Raw genomic sequence first — 19,575 nt, 5'->3', positions numbered from 1 at the left:
TTCAGATAATCATTCTTATCGAATTCACAGACATTCTTTTAGTATATACTTTTATAACCTTTACATATTAATCTCTTGTGTTCATTTTATTCAGGCTCTACCTATCAGATCACTTCTTTTTCATATACATTCAGATATCTTTTCATAATCCATTCAGACATATTTCACATTATTCAGATCTTCATAATTTATTACATTTCATTGCATATCATATCCATTGTCTTTTATCATATTCGTACCATTATTTCTGCAGATAATTCATATTAAAATTAATAAGTATCATAACAATCCACATTTTAAATTATAAGCATATTTAAGCACATTATTTAATTAACATCGCACAAATAATCACATTATAGCACACATTATCTCAACCAAAGGAATCGAAAACCATAGAGAGGATACGCTACCTAGCAGGCTTATGAACATAAGCCTATTTCACCTTTCGACCCTTAGCTATCTTCTAGGTCCATTCATTTTTGCACGACTCGTGTTACAAGCTTCTATGCCTTATACTATAAATATCATAAATATTAGTAACATATACTTATTTTCATCAACTTCAGCTCATTAAGTCTTCCAAATAAAATCACAATTTCATGATCAAACATCTTAAATGAATTCATTTGCTCTATTATCTTAATATCCCACTTATACACTAACTTTCTAATATAACAACTGCACTGGACTGATTCGTCATAAAACTTCTATATTCATTCGGAAGGATTTAGAGGCTTGACCTAATATGTTTAAATACCCAGAGAAGTCCAGTTTATAATCTAACAAGATTTATTCAAAAATTCCTAATGGTTTAAGAGATATCACCATTTGCCCACAGACTACCAAAATCAGACAATTTCTGACAGTATTTTCTAAACAATTTTTATAAATGGTGTTTGTACTCTTTAATTTATCATAAAATTCCCCGAACACATGGACACCATATAATTAATTTAAACATTATTTATTCGATTTTAACTCTAGTTAAAGTACATAAAATAATTCAAATAAAACATACAAAAATAAGGTAGTTTACCGGAATTTTGACAGTTTACGATCATATGGTTCAAACAATTTATATACATAGTAAACGAACTCCCAAATTCTCCATAAAAATTATAATAGAAATGGTTAAACCAAAGTTTTCACTATTCTACTCATGCCAAACAAATCGGAACTGGTCACTGAAAAACAGGGGATTAAACCTTGTTGATCAAATTCTATTTCAATTCATGTTAAATCAACTCGTAAATAATTTATTTCATCTATCATGAACATCTAACCGTGTCACGACCGCACTTCCTAAGGATAGAAAGCACGGTGGATCGCGACTAATGGGGGAATTAAGAAGCGGGGAAGAAGGGGGAAACGATCAAGGGGTACGACATGTAGATCAAAAGGCGAAATTCCATTATCAAATCAAAGTTTCAAATCACGAAGTAACATAGTGTGAATGACATAGTTTGACAATTCAAAGGAAATCAAGGAAATTCTTATAACTTGGCATATCGGAAGCATTTGAGAGTTAGCTACTACTATGTATGAAGACACAATAGTAACCAGAACGTTATTGATTACAATTCTTGGCTCATTGCTCAACATCCTCCGCCTCCCGACCTCGCTCAACCTGCACATAGGGAAAACATATGCAGGGGCTGAGTACTTGATGCACCCAGTGAACTCATGCCCGAAATACATTTATCATTTAAGTTATGTCAAGCCATCATAGAGTGAAACTCGGATTTTACTTTAAAAAGACCGAGAGACACCAAAATCATTCCTTTAAAAGTGTCAGCGCTGACAATCATCATCCCCCATCATGTACCATATCTGAGCTATCATGTGAAACGAGAATGTGGCCACAAACTCGATCACTGGACCGGCCGACCTAGGGGACGGCTCACGATCCCTATCAGTGCACTAGTCCGAGTAGGGACTCACTCCCTAGTCAGACCCGAATTCGTTAACTATAAAAGTCTAGTAGGATATTATCCCAGTAGACAATCAGATAGGCAATTCAAAACATAAAATACGGCATGACATACTATTTTAAACCACCCTTATTTCACCATAACATATCATTTCAAATAAAAGAGTTTAAAGAATAACGCCCACCTCGAACCCTTCAGATTTCCGTAAAAACTTCTTCGCTCCGACTGTTAACGCGCGTGCGAACCACCTTTTCGGAAAACACATAACATTCATATCAAAACGCGGAAACGACGAAAATTAGAATGCATGCACTCTAATTAAATTCTTTAAATCTTCTTTCTCGGTTTCCATGCATTTTTGGTTATTCGGCGGCCGCCCAAGGCGTCGCGTGCGACGCCGGTCGGCCGCTTACGCTCGTTCGTTTCCTCCGTTGGCTCCTCGTATTTTCTATGACGTCGAAATAAATTCCCAAAAATTATTTAAGCGTATTATTGCAACTATTTCTCTTCGCAATTATATTTATTTCGCACTTGGAATAAAATTGTTCGCCTTTCGAAATTCTGGGATTTAATTAGTTTGGCCAAAGATTTAAAAGCCCCAAAGCTTAATTAGTTCCCCACCTTATATCTCCGATTTGATTAAGATGCCCCAAAACAATCAAGGAGGCCCAAACTTTAAATCAAAGCCCAATTCCAAAAAAAAAAAAAAACAAAGGCCCACAGCACTCCATCACCTCCTTCACGTCTCTCTCTTCTTCTCTCTCTTTTTCCTGTTTTAAAATTCCCGTCGCTGTTTCTCGGGCAGCCACCGTCGCTGCCTCTCACCGCCGCAGTAGCAGGTCGCCATTGCAGCAGCTGTTCGTGGTCAGCCTCGCCGTCGTCCAGCTCTCACTGCCGAGACTGCTCCGTCGCCGCTGCTGTGTTCGCCGGTCGCTGCTGGAGTCTCCGGACAGCACAGCTGCTGTCGCCGGACAGCACAGCTGTTGTCGCCGGCTCCCTTCCTTCCGCCAGCCGTCGTTCGCCGTTAGCAACGGGGTCCAGCCACCGGGTAGTCAGCCCCTGCTGCCACCGCCCCGAACCACTCCGATTTGACCCGAAACAACTCCGATCAGCCCCGCACTCCACCCGAACAGCCCCGAAACAACCCGCAAGGTACGTTTTTATTACAAAGTTAAGTTCTTTCGCGCTTTCGATTAAATGCGGCGATGTTCTATTGATTTTAATTGTTGAATTGTTTGAATTACTTGTGGGAGGTGGATGTATGAGATAATATATGAGAGGTATACTAAATGTCAAAGTTTGATCATGGTGAAAATCAGAGATGAAAACATATGAAGAACAAGAGAGAAAAGGAAGAAGAAGAAGCTGCGTTGCTGTATTGATGGAGAGAATCAGAGAACACCAAACTTCATTTATGGACTACATTGTGCCAAGATTGTTTACAATGAAGCATGAAGAGCCTATATATAGCAACTAAACTAACTATCAACTAACTAGAATCCTAACTAACTAACTCAACGGCTAGTACAGCTGGCATTAACTAACTACAATAACCGTCTTCTTCTCTTGTTCCATCGGCTGAGCTAGCATGTAGGTGACGTGCATGGAGTTGCATTGGAGCTGCATCAATGGTTGAGCTAGGATCTGGAAGCTTCGAGCTGTTGCGAGCTGATCTTCGACTTGCGAGCTGATCTTCGACGTGCATGGAGTTGCATACTCTAATACTAAACTTCATGCTTTGGGGATTGGATAGAGAATATACCTCAAAAGGATTGAACTTGATTGTGATTGAAACAAAATGGAAGCAACTTCTTCTTCTTCCCCTTCTCTCGGCTATCCCTCGACTCTCTCTCTCTTCTCTTTTTTTTTTGTTGCAAGTGTAATGTGAGAGGAGAAGTGAAGAAGCTAATGTAATAAACATGTGTGACCCTTGGGTTCTAGAATTTAAGGCGGAATATGGAAAGTGAGAGTGAAATGGAGGGTCTCCATGTGAAGAACCGGCCCAGAAAGGAGAAGAAAGAAAGAAAAGAAAGGAAGAAAAAGAAGAAAAGTGTTGGGCTTGCTCCCACAATGTAATTAAATTTGTTTTGGGCTCATTAAGTTGTAATGCCCACATTTGTATCATTCTTTATTTGAGAAGCCAAGTATAAAAATACTTTACGTTCTCGCATTCTTTTCTATTAATTAAAATTCACGGAAACTTTAATTAATTCGTTATCGTGCCTTAACAACGATTAAAATCGTCCAACGCAACCACTTATATTTGGTGTTGTTCCAAATATAAATTCTTCGACCATTCCTCGATTTACGCGCGCCAAGCACTATAAAAAGTACGGGCGTTACATTCTACCCACCTTAACAGAAATTTCGTCCCGAAATTTGCTCATCTCTAACGAACAACTCCGAGTACTTCTCTTTCATTTTATCCTCGAGTTCCCATGTAGTCTCCTCATCACCAAGTCGGGATTCAAAAACATTTCCTCATCATCATCACATCCAACATCAAACCATTCATACTTCAGGATAATCAAATATAACACACAACATTCTAACTTTCCAAAGCAAACGCTTTCGAACTTCATTAACATTCAAAACTTTTGAAATAAAAATTTTCTTTAAACTCTCGCACTTTCAACAAAATTTCTACATCTCACTTTCAACTTTAAAACTCAAAACTTACTTTAACATCAACTTTCATCTTTCATGTAGAACAACAATCCATCGTTTCTCTTCAAACTTCATCATCTTTCTTTCTCAAACTATTCTCATCTTTCTTTCTCAAAAACTCTTCTATCCTTCTTTCTCAGAAACTTTATCACCTTGCTTCCTCGAAAACTTTCTCATTTCAAAACATTTTACCTTTTCTTTTGTTGAGCGCGGCGAGACGGAATGTTGAGCCTTCAATGAATACTCTTTTAGTCTAGCAAACGAGTCTAGACTAGATTGAATAAAAGACTCTCGGTCCAGAGCGGAAAGAAAAATTGCTCTGATACCATTCTGTCACGACCGCACTTCCTAAGGATAGAAAGCACGGTGGATCGCGACTAATGGGGGAATTAAGAAGCGGGGAAGAAGGGGGAAACGATCAAGGGGTACGACATGTAGATCAAAAGGCGAAATTCCATTATCAAATCAAAGTTTCAAATCACGAAGTAACATAGTGTGAATGACATAGTTTGACAATTCAAAGGAAATCAAGGAAATTCTTATAACTTGGCATAGCGGAAGCATTTGATAGTTAGCTACTACTATGTATGAAGACACAATAGTAACCAGAACGTTATTGATTACAATTCTTGGCTCATTGCTCAACATCCTCCGCCTCCCGACCTCGCTCAACCTACCCATAGGGAAAACATATGCATGGGCTGAGTACTTGATGCACCCAGTGAACTCATGCCCGAAATACATTTATCATTTAAGTTATGTCAAGCCATCATAGAGTGAAACTCGGATTTTACTTTAAAAAGACCGAGAGACACCAAAATCATTCCTTTAAAAGTGTCAGCGCTGACAATCATCATCCCCCATGACAATTTAACTTAGAAATTACCCATCAAAACGTGGCATACGACGTCCATACACTACGTATTCAACAATTAATAGAACATAAAACCATATATCCATCAACACCTATGGAGCTCAAAATTTTCAGATTTCTAACCTTAATATATATTAAATTTTATGCTATAAAAATAGTATAGGAAGAATGGCCTTACTTGATTTCATAACGTTTACGCGATTGGATCGATATTACGATGAAAAATTGAAACATAGGATTGCCATGAGAACTCACGGTTCTCTCTTCTCCCATGGCTTCTGATTGTCATCCTCTTTCCCCAATAAAGAAGAAGTCAAGCTTAATAGATAATAATAGGTGACAACTTTTCTCGAAATTTCTTTTAATTTCTAGTTATTTAATTAGTTAAATTAATTTCATTTCTTGTACTAATTTATTTCCATATCATATGATTCCACATTTATGAATTCTATATCCCATCTGGTAGCACATTAATTCTAGTTTAATCTAAAATTACTCCCGTCCGAAACCTCAAATGTTTCGACGATCGATTTTGCGAAAAACCGAAATAATCGGTGATAAAAATTCCACTTACCCTCAAATGGCCCAAAATAATTCCTCACATTATTTAAAATTATCCTAGGCCAGGATTTATAATTTATAAAATTATTAGCCCTTAGCTTCGATTTATGATTTTACACAGACAAAGGAAATTGCCGAAAATTGACTAATCGACATTTCGTATCAAATTTATACCTTACGGTTTAACTTAACTACTATTACTCACCACATATCCAAACCTTTCATCGAGCCCTATAATCCGGGATGTTACACGTCAGGTACAATGAAGCATTTTCCTTTTAAATATGATCCTAAAACTTTTGCAGACGTTATGACTAGATGGACTGCAATGAAGCATTTTCCTTTTAATGTTTATGATGACAAAAAAATTGAGGTTACTATGCAAAGTGGTTTGAACGTAGCTGTCAAAAGAGTAGGTCGAATGACCGTTCAACTATCTACCATTCGACAATGTTTGGAGAAAAAAATTTGAATTATCACGTTATTTACTCAACTTGGGACACAAAGTGAACATTTGCTCAGATGTATGGACTGATTGTTTTAATAGACATTCATACATGGGTATCACGGTTCACTTTGTGGACAATAGTTGGACTTTGAACAAGCGTTTGATTGATTTTAGAGAATTTGAGACACCACACACTGCACCCGAAATTGCTTATTTAATTATTCAAGTTTTGAATGAATTTCAATTATGCAATAAGATATTTTCTGTTGGTTTTGATAATGCAACTGCTAACACTGCAAGTATTAATGACTTGATTGCGGTTTGTGCTCCGGTTATTGGTCGTAAGTATTTTCATCAAAGATGCATATGTCATATTTTGAACTTATGTGTACAAGATGCACTTGAATTATGGCAAAAGCATGTTAGTCCTATTAGAACTGTAGTTAGATTAATCCATCAAAAGCCGCCTATTGGCAAAGCTTGGAAGAAGTATTGTTATCAAAAGAAGGTAAGATATACGAATTTTACCATTGATGTGTCTCATAGATGGAATGCGACATATGCTTGTCTGAATTCTACTTTGACGCATAAAGATTCTTTGTGTGATTTTTTTAGAACCTATCCCGTTTCTAATTTATATCTGTCGCATAGTTGTTGGGATCATAGCGTGGCTTTATTTAAATTATTCAAATATTTTAAAAATGCGACTGTTGAATTATCGGGTGTTTATTATTGCACTGTTGTTCGTGTTTTAGAGCATTGCATGTATATATCACTTAGTTTTAAAACTGCGATGAAAAATGCTTCCCCTTCTCCTAAATTGATGTGTGTTTTATATTATATGATTGAAAAATGGCTTAAGTATTTCAGTGAGATTCCAACGGTGTTTTTGATTGCAAAGGTCTTGGATCTAAAATGGAAATTAGTCGGTATCTCCAGAATTTTAGATTTTTATTATAAAAATTTGAGTTCTATTGATCTTGTTCCACTTCAAGCATTGCAAGCGGATACCAATGACCAATGGAGAGTAAACCTAACCGAAACATTTCAAATAAACCTCCCGGACCGGTCAATTATCCAACAAACCTTCGAGTTTAACTTGCGTGCTCTCTACACCGAATATGAAACCAAGTATTACAGTACCCACCAAGCCAGAAGACCTACCCCTCCTCAACAACATAACTTTGGCTTCGCATTTCAATCCGATTATGATGACCCTGACGCGCAATCTCAATTAGCCGACCTATACAGCTACAACACGGGTGGAAGGTCGTCCTCAGGTATGGTACGTGAGTTAGATTTATATTTCGATTCATTCTTTTCCTTTGGTGATGAAGGTCCTACTCCTCCCGCCCAAATCGACGTCCTCGATTGGTGGGAAACACACGAGAAAGATTTTCCCATACTTGCGTTAATGGCCAAGGAGATTTTTTCGGTTCCGGCTTCCACTGTCGCCGTCGAGTCCGCTTTCAGTGTTGGATCACGTGTGTTGGATGAATCATGAAGTAAGCTCTCCGCGAAATATATGCAAGCCGTAATGTTACTTGATGATTGGGCCAAAGCTGACGTCAGAGAACAAGAAAATGATTGGGATGATCGTCAGGAGGAATCACAAGAAGAATTCACCGGGGATGAATCGTAGGCCAAACGTCAACCGCCGGCCAACCCAAACAGGTAAGTAGGGTAAGAGAACTACGTGGACTTTGATTCCCTAATGCAAATGAGCATTGGGGATACGTAGGCACCTCAACTTAAATTTTAAATTTAAGTTGAGCTCAAGTCCTTTTTCCTTTATTTCTTTTTTTTCCATTTGTTTCTACTTTAAAAATATGCAAATACAATTAAATAATTGTATTTGTATATACTCTAGTCGGTGAAATAGATTTCTCTATAAGGCTAAATCCGGGAAGCTTTTGACAATTCTACTATAATCGTTGATTGTTAGACTAAACTCAACATTTAAGGTTGAATTGCTAAAGGTGTCCTCAATTTAGTTATGTAGAAACATCTCATTCGCCGACTAAGAGTATATATACTTATAAATTTATTGTTCAAAACTTCAAGTCTTTTTGTAATTTGTAATTAGCTTCGTTGTAGACTAGTAGTCTCGTTGTATTTAAATTTTTGGTTTAAGACTTTCAAGACTTCAAGTTTTTTGTGATTTATAATTGTTGTAACTTGTAATCTCAATAAAATTACAATTTTTATCGTGATTTTTTAAATTTTATTTACGCACATTTCATAGATAAATAAATAAAAAAAATGCAAAAACAAATTACGAACCTGCCCGGAACCGGCGGTATTGAACCGCAGCCGGAACCCCCGGGGACCTTGGCGGGCCGGTTCAGGTTCAAGGAAATCTTGAACCGTGAACCGCCGGTTCCGAACCGGAACCGGCGGTTTTCGAACCGTGTGCATGCCTACCATGAAGCATTGATGTTCGGAACCGGCGGTTTTCAAACCGTGTGCATGCCTACCATGAAGCATTGCATGCTCGGAACCGGCGGTTTTCGAACCGTGTGCATGCCTACCATGAAGCATTGCTGTTCGGAACCGGCGGTTTTCGAACCGTGTGCATGCCTACCATGAAGCATTGCATTAGTTCAACCTAGGCTTATGATTTCCGTTCACTATACTACAATATCTAAGCATACTTTCTCCATCTCCAACTCACTCTTTAACATCTATTAGTACCAAAACTTAATCTAACGTACCATGAAATAAGTGGCCACTGAGGTTTATAAGCATATTGGGAACGCAGAACCGCCTTGTTTCGCCACTGGATATTGCAACCGCGCCCTTCAATCTCACTCAGAAACGCCTCAGGGATACGCGACTTATACATCGTGTCAAGTTTCTACTTCGTAAGCCCTCTGCAACCCAGAATAGCAGCAACAAGGCCATCCACAGTCAGTTTCGTCACATTCAATACTGTCAAATTTTGCCGACGGCGAATGCTGGCCAATGCCACCAGCCCAACATCTGTCACCGGGCCGTATGATATGTTTATCTGCAAATAATTAAACGAGGCATTTGAGCTACGCTTCCATGAGAGGAAAAAAAAACAAAGTATATATACCTGCTTCAGAGATTGTGAATTTTGTGCAAGAGAAATCAATCCATCATCAGTGATGTAGCATTTCTTGATGTCTAAGACAGCTAGCTGCTTACATCCCATGGCAACAGCTGATAAACCGAGCGAGGAGAGACAAGGGCAGCCACGGATTTCAAGTGTTTTTAGATGGATACTGATACGGATTGGAGGAGGGGGAGAGAGAAAGATGGTTGGGCCGGCAGAGAGAAAGGAGGAAGCAGGTGGAGAAGATTAAGGGAGAGAGCTGATTCCTATTTTTATGCTTTTCAAATATTTGTTATTCGGTTTCCTTTATTTTAGCACTAGAATTGCCTATATATAGAGAGAGTCTCCTAATAGAGAGATCATCTTGGAGAGATCATTATTGGACGAGTTTTTCTCGTAGGCCTCCTTCGCGAGGATTAGGCCTCTGCGGAGGATCTCCCTTTCTTGTTTTGCTATTCAGTTTCTTTCAATAAAGCCGAGCATTTCTGATTCCAGATTCTATGTTATATTCTTGTTCATCAGCCTTTACTCCTAACAATTGGTGCGGTGAACGATGGTCAACCCTAGGGGCGATTCACTCCTAGACGGTTTGGAGAAGGCTACTGCAAAACTCAACGCCCAGCTCCAGCAGACGAACGAACGGGTCTCGGCGTTGGGAAGTGCGTCCGGGTTTCGCGGCCCTCAACCACAAGTTCAGAGCAACGCCAGAGGACGGTGCGTCCTCTGAAAATCGAGAATCTAATTCGGTGTTAGCTGGAAACAAATCAACGTCGCCAATGCCAATTTTTGGTGGATCTGAGCCTCTCGCGTGGCTCGCGCGGGCAAACCAATATTTCCTCGTCAACAAAACATCATCGGATAGACGTGTCGACGTTGCCATGCTCGCCATAGACGGACCTGCCAAGCCTTGGAAGCAATTGCTCGTTCGTCGCTGCCCCTCCTTATCGTGGGACAAATTTGTTCAAGAGCTCTTGCAACGTTTTGGTGATACCATTACATCAGGAAGCTGCGTCGCTGGCAATTCATCCAAGTACAGTAGTAAGGATCCTTTTTCTACTGTCTCTGTTGCCAAAAACCAGCCAAAAATTCCACCCAGAACCAGCAATAATTCTGCAGCTATCCTACCCATCGTGACAGCACCATTGCTGTCCTCTAGCCTGTCTACAACAGCCCTGCCGGAGATACCGCCTATTACCACGTCAACAATCCACCCTGATATCGATACCAAAGCGGACAATAGAACACCCCTACCCTTGGTAGTACAACAGCCTATTCATATTTCTGTTTTAGTGCCTCTGCCATCTCCTACCAATCTACCTACACCAACAGTGGTGACAACACCGATGTGGTTCTCGAGTGCTGATATTTCACTGTTTCAGCCCTTCTTCCCTTTGCTGCTACGTACAGTTCATGCCGCTGCTGCTGAGCTGGCCACAATCATGTATCTACTTCTTCTTGTTCATGGGCACATTCTGTGGTTCAGCTTTTTACCTCCTGTCCAGAAGCATGAATGGGAGCCTCCACCGAACAATGTAATCGGTTTCAGTTTTGAGCTCAGCCTTGAGGGCAAGGCTGTTTTGAGGGTGAGGCAGTTGATACGGATTGGAGGAGGGGGAGAGAGAAAGATGGTTGGGCGGCCGGCAGAGAGAAAGGAGGAAGCAGGTGGAGAAGATTAAGGGAGAGAGTTGATTCCTATTTTTATGCTTTTCAAATATTTGTTATTCGGTTTCCTTTATTTTAGCACTAGAATTGCCTATATATAGAGAGAGTCTCCTAATAGAGAGATCATCTTGGAGAGATCATTATTGGACGAGTTTTTCTCGTAGGCCTCCTTCGTGAGGATTAGGCCTCTGCGGAGGATCTCCCTTTCTTGTTTTGCTATTCAGTTTCTTTCAATAAAGCCGAGCATTTCTGATTCCAGATTCTATATTATATTCTTGTTCATCAGCCTTTACTCCTAACAGATACAGCGAGCTAGTGCTGTCAACGAGATGTCCCCAATTTTATCGCAGTAGGCAATGTCGATCATCTCCAATAAAGAGCAGCCATTAGCAATTGTTGAAATGCCTATATCAGTTATCTCCATACACCTAATGGGAGATATATAGATTAGGAGAACACTAGACAACTTCTTTTTGGTATTCTAATCTTTCAACAATCACACACTTGAGCAAAAATATCAATAAATTGAAGATGTTTGTCACTTGTATAGGTCAAGGTGTGGCAACGGCTTCCCACATAAGAGAGTCCACGATCTGTGACGTTGAGACACAATCCAAGCTTTAGATTCTTGAGTTTGGAACATCTTGAGATTGCCTCCAAACCTAAATCAAGAACTCAATTTGATCAAGAAAAAACCAACATCACAAAAAAGACAATACTTTAGTATCTCAACCTTCATCATTGATTTCAGTCTCAGTGAAGTCGGCATCCTCAAGGGATTGGCAGCGCGTCCCAATCAAGACAAAGTCTTCCTCCGACACCATACTACAGTTCTCCATCTTTAATGAAGTGAGGTGCGGACATGAATTGGTGATGGTGTCGATTGAGGCCTCTGTTATTTCCTGGCAGCACGTGATGTCCAGCTTCCTCAGCAGCCGGTGCTTCCTTGCAATGCAGGAGAGGCCCTCGTCTCCCACCCCGTTGCACTTGAAGAAGCTCAGTTCCTTCAAGGAGGCACAGCAGTCGGCTATGCTCTTCATCAGAGCTAATGAGACGTGACAGCCATCCAACTTGACGGTTTGCAGCTCAGACAGTTTGTAGAAGCATTTCGACAAATCTGAGGTGACCCAAAACACCATAATCTTCAATCAAACACCAAACTCTATATCATAAACTTAAAAATCACTTACAATTCCACACTCACAGAAAAGCAATAGGCTATGTTAAGGTGGGGAAGAGAATCGGCATGATTGATGAGAGAAGCTAAGCCATTACACGAAACGTTGCTGCAGTAGGATACATCAAGAACCTGGTCAAGAGCACACAGTCGAACCATACGTTAAAATACACCTGATTAGTTCGAATTTTACTCTACAGTATGATATACCTCTAAAGATTTGGAAGCTTTCTTGAGATGCTTGAGGCTGTCATCATCGATACCAGGACATCCAACGAGGGCCAACTCTTTTAGATTCTTTAGCTGCAGGACAGGCAAGAGCCCCTTATCCGTTATCTAAAACACCACAGGTAGCCATTGTTTAGAAATTCAGTAGCATGTAGGAGTTTGAATCAATGCAGAATGCAGAACCAAAACACCGAGTTCATTAACATTTTCTGTGCAATATGTTTGACACTCGCGAGACGAATTAAACATAACACGAAATTTTCTAAAATGAACTAAAAGCGAAGCTAATAATGAACATTGAACACTGTGTTACCCAACAATGACCTTCGCATTATGGTTCTTCGTTCTACATTTAAAGCTAGTTTGGCATATAACGCAATAAACATATCCTCGAGGAAGACGAAGAAGAACTAATTACCGGCAAGTAAGAGAGATCCAAAGCACGAAGGAGAGTGCATTTATTAGCAAGCAAACCAACACCAAGATCAGTGATTCTAACACACCATTTCAAACAAACCAGCTTTAGCTTTTTACACCCAACAGCAATGCACCCAATCCCGATATCCGACACCAACCGGCACCTCCCCATCCACAGCTTCTCCAGATTCCTGGCCTCGGCCACAGCCGCTACCGCTGCATCCCTGAGCTCCGTCGCATTGCTCAAATCAAGCTCCACCAGCCCGCCGCATTTCGTGGCCAGCAGGGACAGCGCCGCGTGCGTGAAGAGCCTCGATCTCGACAGATCCACGGATCTCAGCGTCGCGGAGTAGGCCTCCGCGGCGGATGTTCTGGTAGCGGCTGAGGGCGGCGGGGAGGGAGTCGGGGTGGAGGAGTTTGAGGGTTTTGCGGTGGCGGGATTCGAGGGAGTGGAAGGATTTGGAGGTGGCGGAGAAGGATTTAGTGTCGGAATCGAGGAGGTCGAGGATGGTGAAGATGATCTCTTCTGAAAGAGATTCCATTGGATTGTTGATGAGTTGCATTCTTTGCATTTTTGTGTTCTGGATAGTTGAGATTTAACTAATTTTTAACTGAAATGACATTGGGGAAGTTTTCTGTTGGGGAAGGTAACATTGTCGTCATCCTTTCTCCATCAATTCAATTCATTTTAAAAATTGATGAATAAATTATTTATGCAATATTTTGGAATTTCATAGGAGAAGAAAAATCTGGATTTATGGTATATATCAAAATTAGAGTAAATCAACATATGATAGAATTCATTCCATATCATGAGGAAAAGAAAGGACAAACTGCATTAAAAAAATTCAATCAACCAATACTGTTTCACAAATCTCAAGAAATGGGTACGAGCAAAAACTATTAGGTCATCCATAACGTTGACACTATACCGTCCCTTAAAACACTATTTGCGGGTCTCACTGTACTTTTTTACTCTATCCCTTAACTAAGGGACGGAACCTGCAACCCTCCGTCCCTTAACCGTCCCTTAAATTACTATTCTTTCAATTTTTTTTTATTTTTTTTCCAACAAATTCAATTAATAAAAAACACACTTCATTAACAATAAAATAACATTACAACATATAATTCGTAAAAAATTAAAAAAACATAAATAAAAAACCTAAAAAAAAAATTAAAACTACATAATTTAATTTCCTACTCCAAAGTTTTCCCAAATGTGCTAAATTAGATCCTCTTGGAGTTGGGCATGGGCGCTAGAGTCGTGTGTCCTTGCTCGAATAGACAATCGTTCTTGTATAGACGGATGCACTCCACTTCGCGGCGGACTACTTGCGGTTGAGCTTCCGGGGGATTCGGGGTCGAACCAATTTCCCGTCTCGGGTCCTTCGTCTTGGACAATCATGTTGTGCAAGATTATGCACGTATACATGATGTCGACCATGCTCTCCATGAACCATGTACGGGCCGGGGCTTTGATGATGTTGAAGCGCGCTTGGAGAACCCCGAACGCCCTCTCCACATCTTTCCGAGCAGCTTCCTGCTTCTGCGCAAAAAGAGTCTGCTTTGGGTTCACAGGTCTGCTGCACGTCTTCACGAAGGTTGGCCACTTCAGGTAGATGTCGTCGGCGAGATAGTACCCCATTTTGTAAAGGCGGTTGTTGGCGACGAAGTTGATGGCCGACGCTTTACCATCCAAAACTTCGGTGAAGAGGTCGGATTGGTGGAGCACGTTTACGTCGTTGTTCGACCCGGGGACCCCAAAGTACGCGTGCCAGATCCATAGCTTGTAGTCGGCAACGGCCTCGAGTATAACGGTTGGGTGGGTGCCTTTGTGGCCGCTCGTGTAGGACCCCCTCCACGCCACCGGGCAATTCTTCCATTGCCATTGCATGCAATCGACGTTGCCAAGCATCCCGGGGAACCCATGCACTTGTTCGTGCAGGTCGAGCATGAACTGGCAATCTGTCATGCTTGCCGTCCGGAGAAATTCGTCAGTGAAGGCCGCCCAGACGCCTTTGCAGAATTGGAGCAAGCACATTCGCCTAGTGCTGTCTCCAATGTGGAGATATTCGTCGAACATGTCGGCCGTCTGTCCAGTCGCAAGCTGACGGATTGCTGCAGTACATTTCTGCAGCGTCGTGTGGCTGGGACGGCCGACCGCGTCGAACCCTTCCCGGAAGAACTCTTCCCGAGCTGCCAAAGTATTCGCGATGTGGAGAAATAGCAGTTTCCCCATGCGGAAACAGCGACGAAAGTAAGTATCTCCCCAAACCGGGTTATCGCAGAAGTAGTCGCGTACTAACCTTGCGGCGGCTTCCTCCCGGCTACGATGGATGTACGTCCGGGAGCGTCGTTGGGGCGGCGCGGCTTCCTCCGCCTCCCGACGTCGATCTTCTTCAAGTGATTGTTCCATTATTTGACGCATTTGCTCAAAAGGATCCATTAGTTTGATTAAATTTGGGAGAAGAAAAACAGAGTTGGTTTGAGATGAAAATTGGAGTGAAAATAGAGAGGATTTGAGAGGAATAGATGTGTGTTTGTGTGTGAAATGAGTATGAAATAGCAGTATTTATAGAGTATGAAATAGGAGTATTTAATAAAAAATTGAAAAACGGCTATAAAACGGTAATATTACCGTTTGGATTAAAAAAAATTTCTTTATATTTAAATTCGATTTTTTTTAAAAACGAATTATTGCGTCAGCGTGACGAATCCAACTCGCGGGCTAGCGAGTGGGCGTCACGCATGGCCTGGGAGCTCGCCACGTTCCCTCGGCGCGTGGCGAGAAGTCGCGTTACGCGTCTCGGAGGGACGCGTTCCGTCCCTCCGAGATGCGGGACGGGATGGCGGCGGACTGGGGACGGGACGGAGCGCTGCAACGCTTCTCGCCGCCGTCCCGTTCCTCCGTGACGGAACGCGGGACACCCGCGTGACGCGTTGCGGCTGCCCTTATACTAGTACTAGTACTACCTAGTGATTTTTAATGTTTCAAGCAACTCCCATCGTTTTCGGAATATAAATAACTGAGTAAAATATAATTGGAATCATCATTTCATTATACTACTATCATAATTTCAAAACGCAATTAACATCAATAAGAAGAGAGATTAACATCAATAAGAAGAGAGAAAGGGCCAAAAGGGAAACAAACAGCTCTGGTCGCTTCAAAATGTACATTCATCTCAACAGTATAAAATTCCACAACGTTTGCATTACTACCGAGTCCCAAAGTAGATATGAGGATTCAATCAAGTAGCTAAAATCACAATATCGTTTTCCTTTTTTTCCTGCGCATCTCGATCAAAGGTTTCACCAAAACATACTGTTTCAAAACGAGGTGCGATCATTACAACAAGGATCGGGCAGCTCTTCCCTTAAATGCAATTAGGCAAAGTATACGTTGTTGCAGAACTATTACAATTACTTGACATTAACAGATAGGCAGCACTCAGCCCCGACATATGAGCACTTATTTCTTGGCATACGTGATCACCATGGCATTCTGGGGGCTTATTTTGAAGCCCTGAAGGTCCTGCATGGCAACTGAAGATTGCGAATCATCTTCATATTCTACGAAGGCGATACCTGGCTTCGCATCAACCATCCGAACTTCTCTAAAGCCAGGGTACTGTTTGAAAAGCATCTCTAGCATCATGCTGTTTGTTTCATAAGGTAGATTTTGTATGAAGAGAATGTTGTTTGGCTCGGCTGCTGCTTCTTGTGCGCTAGGCATTCCTTGCCTAGTGGCAGCCTGCAATACAATAAAGAATACTCGTTTAGAGGCAAGTTTCTGAAACCAAACACAGGGAAGTCTAAATGGATGAATGGGGAATCAGATCATCATATAATACAGCTAAGTGCCAACAAATGCATAGTAACTTTTTCCTAACAAGCATGTGCTGAGTATGTACTAATGAGTGCATTTGAGATCGTGTGCCCAGTAAGAGGGGAGAATAGTAGCTAGTAGTGAAAAAAAAATCGTTCCTACACAATAGTGCAAGCAACTGCACAAGTTTGATTAAAAAAATAGGAGCTTTTGTAAAAACCAAGATACATAAAGATTGTGGATGGATGTTGTGAATCAGCAAACAAAAGTATTAGCCTTCAGAAGGTCTGATGTGAAGTCAACATAGAGAGAGTATCACAGTGTGTCTTAACAATAACAGACTTTTATTTACTAATATGAATCACAAACACATTTTGACATGATCATGCCAAAAAACTTTCAGAGCTTAATGGCATGCATTGAAGTAAGCAAATAACTCAATTTTTCTTGTATAAAACCATATGAAATAAAAAGAAACACTCATTAAACGTAAAAAGAGCTTGATAGTTTGAGAAAGAGAGTCCGAGTTAGACAGTACATGGATATGGTAAACTAAAGAAGAGACAAATCATTGTGCAGTGCAAGGCATATTACACAAGATAAAAGAAGATAACTCATGGTCGAGGTCACAGTTTGTTTTAGCTAGCCGGAAACAACACCCCTTTTCTAGAAAATGCTGGCTTACCAACTTCATTGAGGTTTAATATGTCATATCACTTTGATAAATAATATAGGAAGGAAAAGGTAGTTAGTTAATTAAGAGAAGCTTACAGATGGGCCTCCATTACTATCAGATCTTGGACCAGTAGCAGTAGGAGCAGGCTGACCTTCATCAACATGTTTCTTTCTCTCAGCTGGATAACCCAAAACAAAATTTTATGAGTCCAAAATGTTATGCAAAGACTCCTTGGTGTATCAAAATTAAAAACTATCAATAAAGCTGCTGAAGTCTATTTATTTTTATAGTGTCTTCATAAATGAGAACAAAACATAGGAAGAGCTATGCTGATCTTCTTGAAGCAAGTATGCTAAAACTAATATGGAACAAAATTGACTTTGTATGGCAGAAACTTCACCTTTTTCCTCTTGCTTCTTTTTCTTGTCATAGGTACCTTCAGCTTTAGCAATGCAATCTGATTTTGATTTGGCATATTGAATTCTCTGTGTGGCAGGTAAACAATTAGAATGGAATGTTATAAAGTAAACATACATAAATGCAAGGAGATAGTGAACCGAAGGTGGGTATTATAAGGGCAGATAGAAACTGAAATTTGAGGATGTTGATCAGGCCCTTCTTGGAGGGGAGGGGGCGTGTTTAACTCAACGAAATAATATAGATTAACATTTCTGAAGATTTCAATGCAGGAAAAGGAACTCACAGCCTCAAGTGAATTTTAAAACATAGGGATTGCACAGGTTTACTTACAAACATTATGCAAAACAAGTGCACCCATACAAAGTCATTTACTCACCAACGGCTTTTCATAAAACTGGAAGTTTTGCATCTGACGCACAGCATTGCTTGCAGCCATCACTTCACTGAACACAATCCATGCCTGCCCCCGAAGCTTAGGTGTTTTTAGTGCAACTACATCCAAAATCCTTCCATACTGCGAGAACAAGGCATAAAGAGATCTCTTCAGCTCTGTCCAGGGTATTAAAGAAGACAAGGCAACAGCGTCAGCAAAAGAATCAATTAATATTAGTTGATGGCCGTGTGCAGGAGCAAAAATGCCAATTACATAAAGCCCTATCAAAAAAAGCTTAACTGATCTAGCTTGGAATCAATTAGTACTATATGGAGTACCATATCACATCAGCAGAAGCACAGGAAATTTTAAACAAGCCGAAAAATCGCAAACTATTTTACTCATACAATAACAACATAACAAATTCTTATAGACCGTAGTCTATACTTGAAAACGATGCGTTACTGCTACACCAGGTGCCAGAAACAATGCCGAAAAGTTTAATACTCAAGCTCAGAGAGAAGAATAGGTCAAGAATGAGCAAAACTAACCCTAGTCGAAACTCCACACGACGGCATAAACCCTAAATCAGATAAAAACGAGAAAGAGGGGAAATAATACCTTCTTTCTTGACTTTCTCGTTGATGTTCCGAATGTAGATGGTCTGGTTAGGAGGAATATCAGTAGTGAGCATTTTCGCCGCCGTTCAAGCTCGGCGCCGCTGCGTGTGTGAATGACCTATCGAAAGAAAAACGGTTGGGTTGGGGTGTGATTCAGTGAAATGAGAATCAATATATGGTGGGCCGATCCAGATGATGGGCTTTAACTTCGAATACAAATTTAAATGGGCCGAGTTCGATGCGCTAAAATAATTAACTTTGCCATTTTTGAACTTTTTAGAAAATCAATTAAATTATTAACTATTGTATTTGTGTAATTTTGTCGACCCAACCCGACTCGCCTTTTTCTGTTAAATATTTATGTCAAACCTATAATAGGACAATATTACAATATAGGACAAAATATAAAATATATGGACCATTGTATTCCAGACCACACAAATTTTTCAAAATTTAGGAATGAATTCAAAACGAGACCACACACTTCCAATGATGGTAAAAGAAAATGAGAACCAAGTCCAGTTAACATTCTATGTATTTTCAATCGGGGGATGATTTCTATTGTGTTTGAACTTCGTCCTCTCATAAGCGGAGTGGTGACTCCCCCCCA

General features: G+C 40.5%; 1 protein-coding gene and 1 pseudogene across 1 annotated transcript; both read right to left on the bottom strand.

Annotated features, from left to right (window-relative positions):
* Positions 1–9,158: 9,158 nt before the first annotated feature.
* Positions 9,159–13,616, bottom strand: LOC121760694 (annotated as a pseudogene).
* Positions 13,617–16,206: 2,590 nt separating this feature from the next.
* Positions 16,207–19,124, bottom strand: LOC121761234 (U2 small nuclear ribonucleoprotein B''-like). The gene is made up of 5 exons (XM_042156864.1): positions 18,967–19,124; positions 18,349–18,521; positions 17,953–18,037; positions 17,648–17,730; positions 16,207–16,801 (listed from the first exon to the last, which is right to left on the bottom strand). The coding sequence occupies exons 1-5, from the start codon at positions 19,037–19,039 to the stop codon at positions 16,520–16,522; spliced, it is 696 nt and encodes a 231-aa protein (XP_042012798.1). The 5' UTR covers positions 19,040–19,124; the 3' UTR covers positions 16,207–16,519.
* Positions 19,125–19,575: the final 451 nt, after the last annotated feature.

Source organism: Salvia splendens, chromosome 13, assembly GCF_004379255.2.
Source record: "Salvia splendens isolate huo1 chromosome 13, SspV2, whole genome shotgun sequence".
NCBI lineage: Eukaryota > Viridiplantae > Streptophyta > Magnoliopsida > Lamiales > Lamiaceae > Salvia > Salvia splendens.
Note: the sequence above shows the minus strand (reverse complement) of the source record. Positions and strands in the feature narration are given on the sequence as shown.